This window comes from Halichoerus grypus, chromosome 10 (genome assembly GCF_964656455.1).
Source record: "Halichoerus grypus chromosome 10, mHalGry1.hap1.1, whole genome shotgun sequence".
Lineage (NCBI taxonomy): Eukaryota > Metazoa > Chordata > Mammalia > Carnivora > Phocidae > Halichoerus > Halichoerus grypus.
In genome coordinates this window covers 37407247-37423277 of record NC_135721.1, presented here as the reverse complement: position 1 = coordinate 37423277, position 16031 = coordinate 37407247, and the positions used below count along the sequence as shown (strand labels likewise).

At 38.8% G+C, this 16031-nt stretch overlaps 1 protein-coding gene across 1 annotated transcript in view; it reads right to left on the bottom strand.

Annotated features, from left to right (window-relative positions):
- The window catches only part of EIF2AK3 (eukaryotic translation initiation factor 2 alpha kinase 3), a 67891-nt gene that overhangs the window by 22577 nt on the left and 29283 nt on the right, over nt 1-16031 (bottom strand). Inside the window, exons 3-8 of the mRNA XM_078056322.1 lie at nt 10923-11117; nt 7110-7240; nt 5253-5487; nt 3652-3814; nt 2521-2661; nt 1307-1429 (exon numbers count right to left, since the gene is read on the bottom strand). Of these exons, the coding sequence (XP_077912448.1) occupies nt 1307-1429; nt 2521-2661; nt 3652-3814; nt 5253-5487; nt 7110-7240; nt 10923-11117 (988 nt within the window). The remainder of the gene's footprint in view (nt 1-1306; nt 1430-2520; nt 2662-3651; nt 3815-5252; nt 5488-7109; nt 7241-10922; nt 11118-16031) is intronic.

Genomic DNA, 16031 nt, shown 5'->3' with positions numbered 1-16031 from the left:
TTTACTGAATAATAAGACTAGAAAAAAACCTTAAGGGCCACCCTATTTATTACCTCTTTATTTTTTTTTTTAAAGATTTTATTTATTTATTTGACAGAGAGAGACACAGCGAGAGAGGGAACACAAGCAGGGGGAGTGGGAGAGGGAGAAGCAGGCTTCCCGCCGAGCAGGGACCCCGATGCGGGGCTCGATCCCAGGACCCTGGGATCATGACCTGAGCCGAAGGCAGACGCTTAACGACTGAGCCACCCAGGCGCCCCTTATTACCTCTTTAATAATCCAATTCTTTAAATGCAAGAAAGAATTAGATAGTACTCAATCTTCCTTCAAAGTTTTTAAGCTTTACTCTCATTTGGCATCAATAAAATACAAATTTTACCATAAATTATTCTTGGCAAACTCAGAAGAAAACATCTCCAACAGTCTCCTTGGTTCATTTCAAGCTGTCAAAATGAGGTTGTCCCAGAAAGCAGCCTGCTTGTTTGGCTTCTATTTTGTACCATGTGGACCGACTACACAATTCTCTCTTACCTTGTATTTTGATCAGAATCAGATAAAGACTGTTGCTTCTAGGTTAGAGCCCTCTGTTTTTGTCAATTTAAATTTTACAATAACTTCCCAGTGCTAGCATCTAGGGTGAATGGTGAGGAGTCTGTTTTTGTCTCATGCAGATTTGACAATTTTTTTTATATCTAACTATTCAAAGTCCTTTCATATCTGAATACATCCTAACTTTAAATACCCAGGCATGTATTTCCTGTCAAATTTCACCTACTCTTGACTTTTGCACTAATTTCCCTTGTTGGAGGACAAAATTAAAATCCCCTCATTCTATAGCATTTTCATAACCTATTTTCTTCATTATATAGGCTGATATTATATAGATTTTATTAAATAGGCTGATAACTAAATGAAAGCTAATCACAAGAATTAATGCTTACTGAACACTTACTATTTGCCAGACACAGTGCTAGTTAAGACTGTATGTGCATTATCTCATTTAGACCTCATAACAACCCAATAAATAAATATCAGGATTACTATCCTTGCTTTACAGATGAAGGAACCAAGACGCAGTTAAATTAGGTGTGCCCAACCTAGTATGTGGCAAAACTGAGATTTGAACCCTGGCAATCTAACTTTGGAACTTGCACCTTTGGCCACCATTCATACTATTCCTCCGAAGATATTTTCTACCTTCCAAAAACTACCTTTCATTTGAATTCTACTAATTAATTTCAAATTAATAAATAAACTAAAAGGAAAAATAAAACAGTATTTTCAATACAAGCTTCTTCACACTTACCATATGGGTATTGCAAGATGGAAAGGGCGCCATTACTGTACTCTTCATGAGAAAACTTATCATTACTAAGACATTTGTCAAATTCATCAGACCCTACCAAGACAGGAGTTCTGGAAGGAGAATCTAAAAGAAAATGGTAAAATCTTAACTGTTGAGACTTTAGTGAAAATGCATGTACCTCATTAATTCAAAAAATAGATATTCAACCACAGTTCTGTTTAAATATGTTAAGTAAATGGCTTAAGGTTCTTCCCCCTTGAAAAGCAGTCTTGTAAAGAAGATGAGTCATTTAAACAAGTAATTAAAATAGGATGTAACATACGTGATAAAAAACACATACAAGCCATGGAAAGATAACTGAAGGAAGTAGGTGGCCTACTATTTGAATTCAACTCATTTATTTATTTATTTTTTTTAAGATTTTATTTATTTATTTGAGAGAGAGAGAATGAGAGAGAGAAAGCACATGAGAGGGGGGAGGGTCAGAGGGAGAAGCAGACTCCCCGCCGAGCAGGGAGCTTGATGTGGGACTCGATCCAGGGACTCCAGGATCATGACCTGAGCTGAAGGCAGTTGCTTAACCAACTGAGCCACCCAGGCGCCCCTGAATTCAACTCATTTAAATGTCTCAAAGAATATGATGTAATAACCAGATAATGTTTCATAAATATTCTTAAAAAAAAATTTTTTTTATTAGAGAATAATAGAGAGAGAGAGAGAGAGAGCACATGAGCAAGCACAGGGGGGATGGGCAGAGGGAGAGGGAGAGAGAGAATCTCAGGCAGGCTCCATGTCCAGCAAAAAGCTCAACGTGGGGCTCGATCCCACGACCCTGAGATCATGACCCAAGCCGAAATCAAGAGTTGGCCGTTCAATCAACTGAGCCACACAGGTGCCCCTGTTTCATAAATATTCTTAATATGTTAAGAGCTAAATGATACTTAGGTATAGTCAGTGAATGGTAAAGAGTGTATCTAGGTTGTCTAGAGAAATATTTTATTAACACTGATTTCTGTAGGAGCAGCTGCTGTTTCAACGAAATCATGCTGTAAATGATAATTAAAATTCACTGACGTCTGAAATACCTTCCTAGTTTGTCAGAAAATAAAGAGTACATAACAGCTATAATCTCTGTGGTATTCAATACTAGGACAAAGACAGAATAAGGCCTCTGAACACCTCAATAATAGTACAAAAGTTCATGATTCACTTACGAATTAAGGGTTTCCATTTGATTGTTGGCAAAGGCATAATTGCATGCTCATTATTGACAGATTCCAAGGCCTTGGGACTTGTAGGAAACTTTTCTGAAATTCTGACTGATGACTGCAGATACAGCTGACCTCTGTACATTCCTGAGTCAACGAGAACACTGTCAATTAGGTTTAGAATCAAGTACCAATGATTTTTTTCAAAAAGGTTCATTTTGATTTAATACAATTAGATTTATTTGTTATTTCTTCACGTGCTACATAACTCTTTCCAAAGAAGAATCAAGCCTGAAGTACCTGAATGCAACCTAAAGGTTATTTCACAAAAACAGGAAAGGAAAGTTATACACGAGTTAAGCTGTTTCTCACTGAACAATAATTGTCAGTAATTACTGGAACACTTCCAGTAGGAAAGTTCAAAGAAAAGAAATCACTGCACACTTATAAAACTGACAGCTTAGAAGAAGTAACTTTCTTTTTAAGGAAACCAAAGCACCTGTAATTCCAGAGATACTGCTAACACGCCAGTTAAATACTATCATAATACATGTGTGACATGTTATTCTTCCAAATTCTTGCATTTCATTGAGATTGAAGGGTGGGTGGCACAGTGATAGAGCTTAAAGAATTTTATGAGTATTTGACCACCAACACTAGTGCAAATAATGAGACTCAAAAGTTTGCAAATTTTATTTTGTAAAGGCCTCCAATTGCCCAGAAACACACAAGAATTTTGTTACTATTTTTCAGGTAAGTTGTAAAGATACATAGAAAAAAATAAACATAAACTTTAAGAGGGGGGGCAAATTGACATAGATGCAAATACAAATGTAGAAAGTTTTAGAATCTGAGGATAATTTACAGCATGCTGTATGATGGCAACATTTCTAAGCCTTTCTAATAGGGTCTCAGAGGAAAAGAATATGCCATAGTAATTGAAAGTTTCAGAATTGGATAAATGGAAAAAAACAGCAGGAATGGAAACCAAAGTATAAATCTTAAGGGCAATCTAAGGCAGGGAATGTTTTTAGGAATTAAAACCGCTATAGGCATACCAGAGGTAGAAAGGAACAACGTAGGAATAAAACTTAAATGTCCATATGTCCTATCACTAGATACGAGACATCTACTCACCTAGGTAAACGCTATTTTCCGTGGCTCCTCGAGCAGCTTCTACAATGTCTTCTTCATCTTCTAACACTTCATTGTTAGATGCATAACTTGTATCATCAAAAAGACTGATGGGAATGACTTTTCCATCCTTAACCAACCAAGCAGATGCAATGGGAGTACAAAACTAAACAAAAATAGAAAAGAAATTTTACATAATTTCAAGCAGTATTTATGTAAATCAACTCCTAAAATGACATTTAAAAATCACAAATTAAAAAATTTTTTCCAGCTTTACAAGTATAATTGACAAATAAAAATGTATATATTTACAGTGTACAACGCCATATTTTGACACATATATACATTATGAAATGATTAGCACAATCAAGCACCTGGATGGCTCAGTCAGTTAAGCGTCTGCCTTTGGATAAGGTCACGATCCCAGCGTCCTGGGATCGAGCCCCGCATCAGGCTCCCTGCTCAGTGGGGAGTCTGCTTCTCCCTCTCCCTCTGCCCCTCCCCCTGCTTGTGCTCCCTTGCTCGCTCTCTCTGTCAAATAAATAAATAAAATCTTAAAAAAAAAAGATCTACCCTCCTCATTTCATGTGTATGCATATCAATTATCATGCTGTACACCTCAAATATATATAGTTTTTATTTATCAATTATACCTCAACAGACAAGAAAAAAATTTTTTTTTAAAGATCTACCCTTGGGGCACCTAGGTGGCTCAGTCGGTTAAGTGTCTATCTGACTCTTCATCTCAGCTTAGGTCTTGATCTCAGGGTTGTGAGTTCAAGCCCTGCATTGAGATCTACTCTCAGCAAATTTCAAGTATACAATATAGTATTATTAACTATAGTCACCACATTGTACATTACATTTCCAGAACTTATTCACCCTGCATAACTGAAATCTTGTACCCTTTGACCAACATCTCTCCATTTCTCCTACTCCCCAGCCCCTGGCAACAACCATTGCACTCTCTGTTCTGTGAGTTCAACTTTTTAAAATTCCACATGTAAGTAAGACCATGCACTTTTTATCTTTCTGTGCCTGGCTTATTTCATTTAGCATAATGTCCTCCAGGTTCATCCATGTTTTAGCAAATGACAGCATTTCCCTCATTAAGGCTGGATAATATTCCACTGCGTACATATACACACCCCATTTTCTTTATCCATTCATTTACTGATGGACACTTAGGCTCCTTCTATCTCTTGGCTACTGTGAATAACGATGCACTGAACATGGCAGTGCAGATATCTCCTCGAGATACTGATTTCACTTCCTTTGACTGTCTTCCCAGAAACAGGATGGCTGGATCATAGGGTAGTTCTCTTTTTAATTTTTCGAAAGCACCTCCATACTGTTTTCCACAGTGGCGGCACCACTTCACATCCCCACCAGCAGGGCACAAAGAATCAAACATCCACACCAGCACCTGTTTTCTGTAGGCTTTTTCAGAAGAGCCACTCTAGCAGGTGTGGGGCCACACATATATTAAAGCATAGAGAACAGGCTGAGAATCCAAAATGACAGTTATTTCCCTCAACCCAATAAGTCTGGTCAAACTGGGAAAGGAAAAAACGTATTTATAAACGCTCAGTGGTTTCAGGTACCTGGTATTCCCATTCCAGATGTCCTCCCTTCTTGCTAAACGCCAGAACCTTCCAGTCAGCAACTGAGACCTTTATCACTGTGTCCATCATAGCAGCTTCCTGTTCTTCCACATCTGAAATAATTTTAGACCCTTCTTTGCTCCCACTGGGCTTTAAGTTGCTTTCAATAAATCCGGCTCTAGTTTCCATGTCTGGAATATACCGAAGTTCAAAGTGGCCAACACTGAAATTCCACCTTAAATTTACAAAGGTTTGTTTTAGAAATTTACACTTAAGTAAAGGGACCAAATAATAAAAAACCATTCTAGATTCAAGAAGCAAACACTAAAATTTTGTGATGAGAAAAAGAACTCAACATAATTTTCTGGAAGTGCTCCACTGGTTTATGCCACAAGAGGGCATCACTTTGTTCTGGTCCTTTAGAAACAATGGTTCTACCTTGTAAACCAACAATGGCTATGGGACAGATTTTCCCTCAAAAATTAACAAATGTTCACATTTCCAAATCAGAACGATTTTCTCCAGACATATCAAAGTTACCTTAAAATAAGGGTAGCAGCAGTCTGCTTTCTTTATTAAAGTCTGGGCACATTTCATTCAAGTGCAGATAAATTAATACATCCCAGTAAACCAATGGTACACAGCAAGTTGAATGCATCAATTTTATATTTATATGAAAACATAGCCCTGAAAGGCAATGTGACCCAGCGTACCAAGGCTGAAGGCCATACCACCTCAGCTCCAATCTGAGATCTCTCCTGAGATCTGGCAAGTCATCGAACCTTTCCTGAGTTTCAGTGTCCTCATCCATAAAGTGGCAATAATAATGTTTCCTCTATAATCAATATATAGAAAAATCACTTAACTATTGACAGTATAATGACTTGTCACTTAGATAAAAAGTGGCTTAATAATTCTGATGTCTATTAAAAAAATATACTTAAGGAACATGGATCTTGGACCCCAGACTCTTCCTATTCCGGTAACTCAAAATTCTGTTAAGTTGGACATCTGTTCCTATTTGTGGCTGGACACCCAGCAGACACTCAAATACTTAAGGAGACAAAATCCCATCAGGATAAAGAAGGTCAGGTTGCCAGCAGATGCAAAGCCCTATTCATAGTCCAGTGAACACAGAAATATTTTCTTAACTGAGTTTGAGAAAACAGGAAAGGAAACTGAATTATATTGCATCAGATTAGACAAAATCTGAAAGTCTGGTTCATTTTCAAAAGATAAAGATGAGATCTCCAATGATTTTTACTACAGGCAAGTTAAAATTTAAAAAAGGTTTAAAAAAAAACCAAGCATGTGATTTAGGATCAGCACATGTCATCTCATCATCTTACTTTTTAATCACATATTTAAATGTAAAAATTACATAAAGAATTCTTTATTTGAAAAGGGAAGCAAAAAGGCATTTGACAAAATAAATTATACTTTAACACTTTAAGAAAATAGACTAAAACATATTTTAAAATTGGGGTTGTCAAACACACTGTGAAATTACTTACTAGAGAGAACTACAGAGTCAGAGATGCAAGTTGAAATAAAGCACATTAACTTTGTCTTAAGAGTGCTCTGCATTCAAAGAAATTCGATCAGTGAGGTTTGCTATAGTCATTGTATGGGCCTTTTCCCAGTTACCACCTCCAGAGCCTATGGTGGGAGTTTTCAATTTGGGATTTGTTGATAATCATGAGACCATTTTTAATTTAGGGCCTAAGTTTCTCTTAAAAGAGTTGTATGTTTTTAGGACAAGAAAATAGTTCAGGAAATCTCCATAAAGAAAAATCTGATAAATTTGGGTTTTGCTGAACCTGTAATTATCAACAGCAGCATTCTCTGAATACATACTTCTCGTTGCCACTGCGAGGTCCGACAGCTCTAACAGTTTTCTGCGAGCGTTGCAGAAGCAGGATGTCTTCTTGTTCCATATCATCATTATCCCATTGGCGACAACCCAAAGCTGAACAGATGTACCTCACCTGAAAAGACAGATATAAATTTTGTGAAGAATACAGGTTATAGGAGATCAGAGACATTAAAAGAATCAATATAATTTATAAAAAATTGAGATCTCTAAGTATTAAGAAGCATCAGTTAAACTATCAACTCCTAAAATGAGTTACTTAGAACCATAAAGGAAACAATAAATATTTCGTTCAGGGAATGATTTTAAGGATTTAGGAAATTTTAGTTTTATTTGGGGGGTTTCCATGGAATACACGAAAAGAAACAGATAACCAGTTGTGACCTCCTAGCAATAATATCATTAATAAAATTCCAGGTGAATTAAAAAAAAACTAGCCTCAGAGTTTCCATTTGATGGAAGTATTAGGTTTTTAAAGACTTAAACCTTTCCTAACAGCTATAGTATTTAAAATTGCCTCCTTCAAAGAGCCAAGATGTCCATCAACAGATGAATGGATAAAGAAGATGTGGTATATATATACAATGGAATATTATGCAGCCATCAAAAAATGAAATCTTGCCATTTGCAGCAACGTGGATGGAACTAGAGGGTATTATGCTAAGCTAAATAAGTCAATCAGAGAAAGACAAGTATCATATGATCTCACTGATATGAGGAATTCTTAATCTCAGGAAACAAACTGAGGGTTGCTGGAGTGGTGGCGGGGGGAGGGATGGGGTGGCTGGGTGATGGACATTGGGGACGGTATGTGCTATGGTGAGCACTGTGAATTGTGTAAGACTGATGAATCACAGACCTGTACCTCTGAAACAAATAATACATTATATGTCAAAAAAAAAAAAAAAGTAGTAGGAAGGGAAAAATGAAGGGGGGGAAATCGGAGGGGGAGATGAACCATGAGAGACTATGGACTCTGAGAAACAAACTGAGGGTTCTAGAGGGGAGGGGGGTGGGAGGATGGGTTAGCTCAGTGATGGGTATTAAGGAGGGCACGTATTGCATGGAGCACTGGGTGTTATATGCAAACAATGAATCATGGATCACTACATCAAAAACTAATGATGTAATGTATGGTGATTAACATAACATAACAAAATAAAATTTTTAAAAAAAGTGCCTCCTTCAAATCTTCATTAGAAAGAAAAAGGACTCAGCATGGTCTGAACTAAAATCCTCACAGAGAGTAGCACACCTGCTAGAATACCAGAATTTTGTAGCAGCACATCAAATCAGAGAACCGGACGATTGGGTTCAATCTCACTGTTTTACAGATGAGAATACTGAAGGCAACTGAGGATCTATCTCCCTGCCTCCTCAGTACAATGTGGATGCGGGCAGTGGGGAAGGCAGAGAAACACCCACAAGAGCAAGACGGGGCTATGGGCCTAACACTCAGATAAGGAATTATTAACGTTTGAAAAACTCAAGGGTCAAAAGATCATTTTTCTACTCTTCCTTGTTTTATTCTTAACTCTATATATAAAATATTCATATATCAAGGTTAAGGGATTAAAATAAAAGATTTTTTAATCGTTTATTTTATTTATTTTATTGTTTTTATTTTAAAAAGATTTTTTTTAAATTTTATTATGTTATGTTAATCACCATACATTACATCATTAGTTTTTGATGTAGTGATCCATGATTCATTGTTTGCATATAACACCCAGTGCTTCATTCAGTATGTGCCCTCCTTAATACCCATCACCAGGCTAACCCATCCCCCCACCCCCCTCCCCTCTAGAACCCTCAGTTTGTTTCTCAGAGTTCATAGTCTCTCATGGTTCGTCTCCCCCTCTGATTCCCCCCCTTCATTTTTCCCTTCCTACTATCTTCTTCTTCTTCTTCTTTTTTTTTTTTAACATATAATGTATTATTTGTTTCAGAGGTACAGATCTGTGATTCATCAGTCTTACACAATTCACAGCGCTCACCATAGCACATACCTTCCCCAATATCCATCACCCAGCCACCCCATTCCTCCCACCCCCCACCACTCCAGCAATCCTCAGTTTGTTTCCTGAGATTAAGAATTCCTCATATCGGGGCGCCTGGGTGGCTCAGTCGTTAAGCGTCTGCCTTTGGCTCAGGTCATGATCCCGGGGTCCTGGGATCAAGCCCCGCTTCGGGCTCCCTGCTCGGGGGAAGCCTGCTTCTCTCTCTCCCACCCCCTCTGCTTGTGTTCCCTTTCTCGCTGTGTCTCTCTCTGTCAAATAAATAAATAAAATCTTAAAAAAAAAAAAGAATTCCTCAAATTAGGGGCACCTGGGTGGCTCAGTCGCTAAGCATCTGCCTTCGGCTCAGGTCATGGTCCCAGGGTCCTGGAATCGAGCCCCACATTGGGTTCCCTGCTCGGCAGGAAGCCTGCTTCTCCCTCTCCCACTCCCCCCACTTGTGTTCCTGCTGTCGCTATCTCTCTCTGTGTCAAATAAATAAATAAAATCTTTAAAAAAAAAAAAGAATTCCTCATATCAGTGAGATCATATGATACATGTCTTCCTCATTTCGCTTAGCATAATACCCTCTAGTTGCAAATGACAAGATTTCGGTTTTTTTGATGGCTATAAAGAACTTATCAAACTCAACACCCAAAGAACAAATAATCCAATCAAGAAATGGGCAAAAGACATGAAGAAACATTTTTCCAAAGAAGACATCCAAATGGCCAACAGACACACAAAAAAGTGCTCAACATCACTTGGCAGGGTAATCCAAATCAAAACCTCAATGAGATACCACCTCACACCAGTCAGAATGGCTAAAATTAACAAGTCAGGAAACGACAGATGTTGGCGAGGATGCAGAGAAAGGGGAACCCTCCTACACTGTTGGTGGGAATGCAAGCTGGTGCAGCCACTCTGGAAAACTGTATGGAGGTTCCTCAAAAAGTTGAAAATAGAGCTACCGTACCGACCCAGCAATTGCACTACTGGGTATTTACCCCAAAGATACAAATGTAGTGATCCAAAGGGATACGTGCACCCCAATGTTTATAGCAGCAATGTCCACAATAGCCAAACTATGGAAAGAGCCACGATGTCCATCATCAGATGAATGGATAAAATAAAAGATTTTTACCTTTCTACAAAGGATGTTTTTAATTAATTATTCCTAATAAGAGATTTACAGTATAAGACCCAATCTTAGGAGCACATTATGATTATATCCTAAAAACTAACATTAGAGAAAATCTAGGTCTTAATAGTATAACTTTACCATCAGACGGACCTAAGTCAAATCTAACCTCAGACGTTTCTGAACTTTTTAAAGTCTCAGTTTTCTCATCTGTAAAATGAGTACAACTTTCCTCTTGGATTACAGGATCAAACTAGATAAATAAATTAGTAGCAATTATTCTTATTGGGATTATTATTAATATTTGGAGGAGTCCTCATCTGTCCAAATGGAAACAAAAATGTGTGACCTTTAGGAATACTGTGACGATTTCAAAATAATGTATGTAAAACGCAACTGACACACACTAGACCTTATTTATTAATTCTCTTCCTCCTGCTATTCCTGGCTCTGCTGTTCATTCTGTTGTCTTGGATACATTTAGTTTTCTTAATAATATTTTGCCCTTTCGACTTCATAGTTCTTTTATTAAAACAAACGATATCCTTGAGGGACAAATAATAATAAACTTCAACCAGTAATACTATAACTTAATAAATTATTTCTTCCATCCCTATTTATTCTGATTTCTCCCCAAATAATTCAACATTTTCACTCACCTTTCCACTGTATGCACTGAGTCCATATGTCGTGAGAGACTTTCCTCCAACCAAAACAACATCATCTCCAAATTTATAAGAAGATTCGAGAAGTGATTCAACTGTAAAAGGAACTGTTTCCATGCTCTCACGGTCCCGGTCCCACTGGAAGAGGTCTCCATCCAGAGAAGGGATGATCATCTTATTCCCAAATACCTAAAACAAAAGCTAACTTTTAAAGGGATAATCACTTTAGTATCTAAGAGCTGGAGTCTTGAGCCTGACATTCTCCAGCCTCCTTCTGAACAGTATGTGAAATGGTGCAGTTCATCAACCAAAAAACAATTTAAAACAACTGCCAGTCTCTCCTGGGGCCTACATATAATATTCTAGTATGGTTTTTCTCAAACTCTGTCTGCTATGGGTGTCCCATAATGATAAGTGAGCTGCCAAAAGAAAGTTTTGTGATCAAGTCAGTTCAAGAAGAGGTTATTACAGTTGTTCTTATGGCAGTTACTATGCTAATGTACAGGGGCACTAGGTGGCTCAGTCGGTTAAGTGTCTGACTCTTGATTTCAGCTCAGGCCATGATCTCAGGGTTGTGAGATGAAGCCTCACATCAGGCTCTGCTCTGGGCATGGATTCCGCTGAAGATTTTCTCTCTCCCTCTCCTTCTGCCCCTCCCTTCCCAGCCTCCCCCGTGCTCTATTAAAAAAAACGCTAATGTGCAATATGATTTTCTAGTAAAGGGACAGTATATGCAGTATCTTCCAGACCTATTTTATCCAGGGCAATTACTGTCACAGGCTCAGATCCATGGAAGACAGGTTGATTCAAGCAGTATCCCATCCTTTACTTACTTTCTCAAATCTGCTATGCACCACAAGCCTGGGAACAACGTTTACTGATTTTAGGCTCCAAGTTGTCCTTCCTTCTTTTATCAATGTGTATTGAGGGCCTACTATGTGCGGGCATGAGTATGCTGCTTGGGAGGGACCAGTGAGCAGAGCAAAACCAAACCAAACCAAACCAAAATAACTGCCCTGTGGAGTTCAAACTCTGGTGTCGGGAGACAAACAACATAATGAATAATCAGAGAGTATGTGAAGTGATAAATACCACAGGGAAAAAAGGAACACGATAAAGTGGGACTAGAAAACGTGCATATGGGAGGGGAGGGGACTGCCAACAGGGAGCTCAGGGTAGGCCCTGCTGAGAAAGTAACATCTGAGCAAAACCTGAACTTGGGGGAGTTAACCATGCTTATATCTGGGGAACAGCCTTTGCAAAGACCTTAAGGTGCAAGAATGCCCTTCACGTTGGAGGAAGCACAGGAACACGAACAAGCTATAGAGGCAAGGGGGGAGGCATTCTCCATGCAAGAGATGATGATGGCTCCAATTAGGCTGACAGCACTGGAGGTGTTGTAGGCAATCAGATTTGGGATATAACAGGAAGGCAAAGCCAACAGGATTTCATGGAGGACTCCCTGTGTAGTATAAGCAAAAGAAAAGAGTTCAGGGTAACTCTAAAGTTTTTGGCCACGAACATCTTGTTTCTTGAGGAAGAGTTATTAGTGCATGGCTTTATGATGCTGACCTTTTGGTATTTAAAAATATATACATCTTGACTTACTTCAGCTAATAACACAACTATTTTCCTGACCAGGCTCAAAACTTTGGAAAAAGGGAACATAAAGAAGTATGAGTTTAATAAACAAAAAAACAAGGGGTGCCTGGGTGGCTCAGTCAAAGTCTGACTCTTGATTTTGGCTCAGGTCATGATCTCAGGGTTGTGAGATCGAGCCCCATGTCCGGCTCCGGCTCCGGCTCCGGCTCCGGGCTCAGCAGGGAGTCTGCTTGAGATTCTCTCCCTCACCCTCTGCCCCCTTCCTGCCCCTATCAAAATAAATAAATAAATCTTTTTTTTTTTTTTTTAAGATTTTTTATTTATTTTTTTGACAGAGACACAGTGAGAGAGGGAACACAAGCAGGGGGAGTGGGAGAGGGAGAAGCAGGCTCTCCGCTGAGCGGGGAGCCCGATGCGGGGCTCGATCCCAGGACACTGGGATCATGACCTGAGCCGAAGGCAGACGCTTAACGACTGAGCCACCCAGGCGCCCCTAAATAAATAAATCTTAAAAAAAAAAAGTCCAAACAAATGTTGATCTTAACTTTTTTTTTTTAAAGATTTTATTTATTTATTTGACAGAGAGAGACACAGCGAGAGAGGGAACACAAGCAGGGGGAGCGGGAGAGGGAGAAGCTGGCTTCCCACAGAGCAGGGAGCCTGATGCGGGGCTCGATCCCAGGACCCTGGGATCATGACCTGAGCCAAAGGCAGATGCTTAACGACTGAGCGACCCACGCGCCCTGATCTTAACTTTTTTTTATAGCAAAATTTCTCTATGTACTTCTTTGTTCCTCAAGTAGAATCCTTTCTTTAAAGGGATATTTACCTGAAAACGCCCACGTAGTCACTACAAGCGCTCACCCAATCCTCCCTTCCCTCTAGCTTGGCCCCTATACCTTGGAATTCTCAAGGGCTGGTAGAAAACCATTCTTCTCATCCACTTCTTTCATGTTCTAGTTCAAATCCCTATATCTCCTGCCTGAACTATTATAACAGCCTCTTTACAGTTCTAAACTGGCAATTTCCTCAATCTAAACTCTACGTATCTTCTAGATTAATCTCTGAGTCAGAGTTAAGCTTGTTATGACATTATTCAAAAATCTTCAACAGTTCTCGATTATCTTCTTATTAAAGACGCCAAATCCTAAATCTGACATTCAAAGTCCTCTACACGTGACCTCAAACAACCTTTTCTTCCTTGTCTTCCACTTTTGGGCAGAAATCGGGCATCACCACTTACGCGTGATATTTAACGTTACTGTTATTGTTCAGTGATGTCATTGTCAATGTCACTTCTTCTCCCTGAAACACCCTCCAGTACCAACACTGCCCACTGAAATCCCATCTGGCCTTCAAGTGGGCCTCACTTATGCTTTTGCTTTCAAGTCCAAGAAAATTTTAGCAGTGTAAGATTGCTGACAAAGATCTTCCCATTCCTTAACACTGTACTTTACCTTTTGCTGTAACTATAAACTGAGATAGCATTACATTCTCAAAAACTGTTTACTGTACCTCTAAGAAATATTTACCACATACACTAACATTTCTACATTTCTGTTTCTACAATGTTTATACAGTGGCTGTAAAAGCAATGCACCCAAACCTAGTGCCCAGGTTTTGTTTTCCAACTCTACTGCCCACTGAAGGAATCAAAGCTCCTCAGAGAAATGTCTAATTCCAGAGCTGGAGCAAGGGAGGGACAGGATGAGACTTTAACATCTTATTATTCTAGAGAGTAAGGACGTGCACAGAAAAGATAGAAGTACACCACTGAGCAAATCTGGAACAACTTAAGTACCAAAATAATTAAGAACTGAAGGGAAAAAAAAAAAGAATTAATGAGTCCATACTGATAATAAATAGATAAATAATACATGGGGGAGAAGGGAAGGCTCTTACTGCAATAAAATGCCAAGTGTCTACTAGTAAATATGAAGGGAGGGGTGAGGTTGGAAAAATTAAAATTTTGCAACCATCATAGTAAAAACTACATCAAGCAAAAACCAGCAATGGTGTTAAATCGAGGAAGGTGGAAATTTTGACAAGGAGTAGGATATTTGCACAGTCTTAAAGGGTCTACCCATGGACTGCTTATTAGTTACAAGAAACTAAAAACAGAAACAAACAAAAAAACCCAGTAATTACATAGTGGAGAATTTAGATAATACCTTGACCAGATGATCAAAATTAACATCACCAATGAGGGACAGATGTGACACCCTGAGAGAGGGCATTTCCCCTGTGCAGGATTCTAAGCCAAGAATGAACAACCTAGATCTAATCACCAGGAAACACTGGACAAGCACACAGTGTAACTTCTTTTTTCTTTTTCTTTTTCTTTTTTTTGAGAGAGAGCAGGTGCACACGGGAATGTGTGCACACATGTGGGGGGGTGGGGGGGTGGAATGGGCAGAGGGAGAGGGAGAGAGAGAATCTTAAGCAGACTCCACACCCAGCACTGAGCTTGTTGCAGGGCTCGAACTCACGACCCTGATACCACGACCTGAGCTGAAAGCAAGAGTTGGACACTTATCCCACTGAGTCACCCAGGTTCCCTGAAGTGAAGAAATTTCTATTTTTTTAAATAAAAGGGCAGAGAGACCATATTCTTCTGAATGTCGGCATCATAAAAGACATAGTCTGTGGGAAAATCTAGATTAAAAGAGTCTAACAAGACAAATAAATGTACTACCTGACCCTAAACCAGAGGGTGTACTGGAGGTAAAGGACACTATAAAAGATAGCACGGCATCCTTTGCGGATATTGTGGGTTTGGTTCCAGACCACCTCAATAAAACAAGGCAAATTAATTTTTGGTTTCTCAGTGCCTGTAAAAGTTACGTTTATGCTATATTGTAGTCTGTTAAATGTGCACTAGCATTTGTCTACATTCTATTTGTATTTGTAGCATTCTGTCTACAAAATAATGTACATACCTGAATTAAAAAATATTTTATTGCTAAAAAAAATGCTAACCATCATCTGAGCTTTCAGCTAGTCACAATCACTGATCACAGATCACCTTAACAAATACAATGAAGAAGTCTGAAATATTGTGAGAATTACCAGTGGTGACACAGAGACGTGAAGTGAGCAAATGCTGTTGGAAAAATGGTGCCGACAGACTTGCTCGATGCAGGGTTGTCACAAACCCTCAATTTCTAAAAATGCAGTATCTGCAAAACATAGTAAAACGAGGTACGCCTGTACGAGATCAACTGATAAAACTGCAATATGGATGGCAGATTAAAGTATCAATATAAACTTATGAAGTTGGTAACTATGTAGTGATTATGTAACAGAATATCTCTATTAGGAATACACACTGAAGCATTTGGGAGTACAGGGCCACGATGGATGGATAGCTGATTTATCTCCAAATGTTTTAGGAAAAAAAAATGTGTAGGAGAGGTTGGGGGAAAGAAAAAGAGAGACAACTCAAATGATAAAGCAAACAAGGTTTGGGGTAGGTTAATCTTGGTATATAAAGATTGGTCT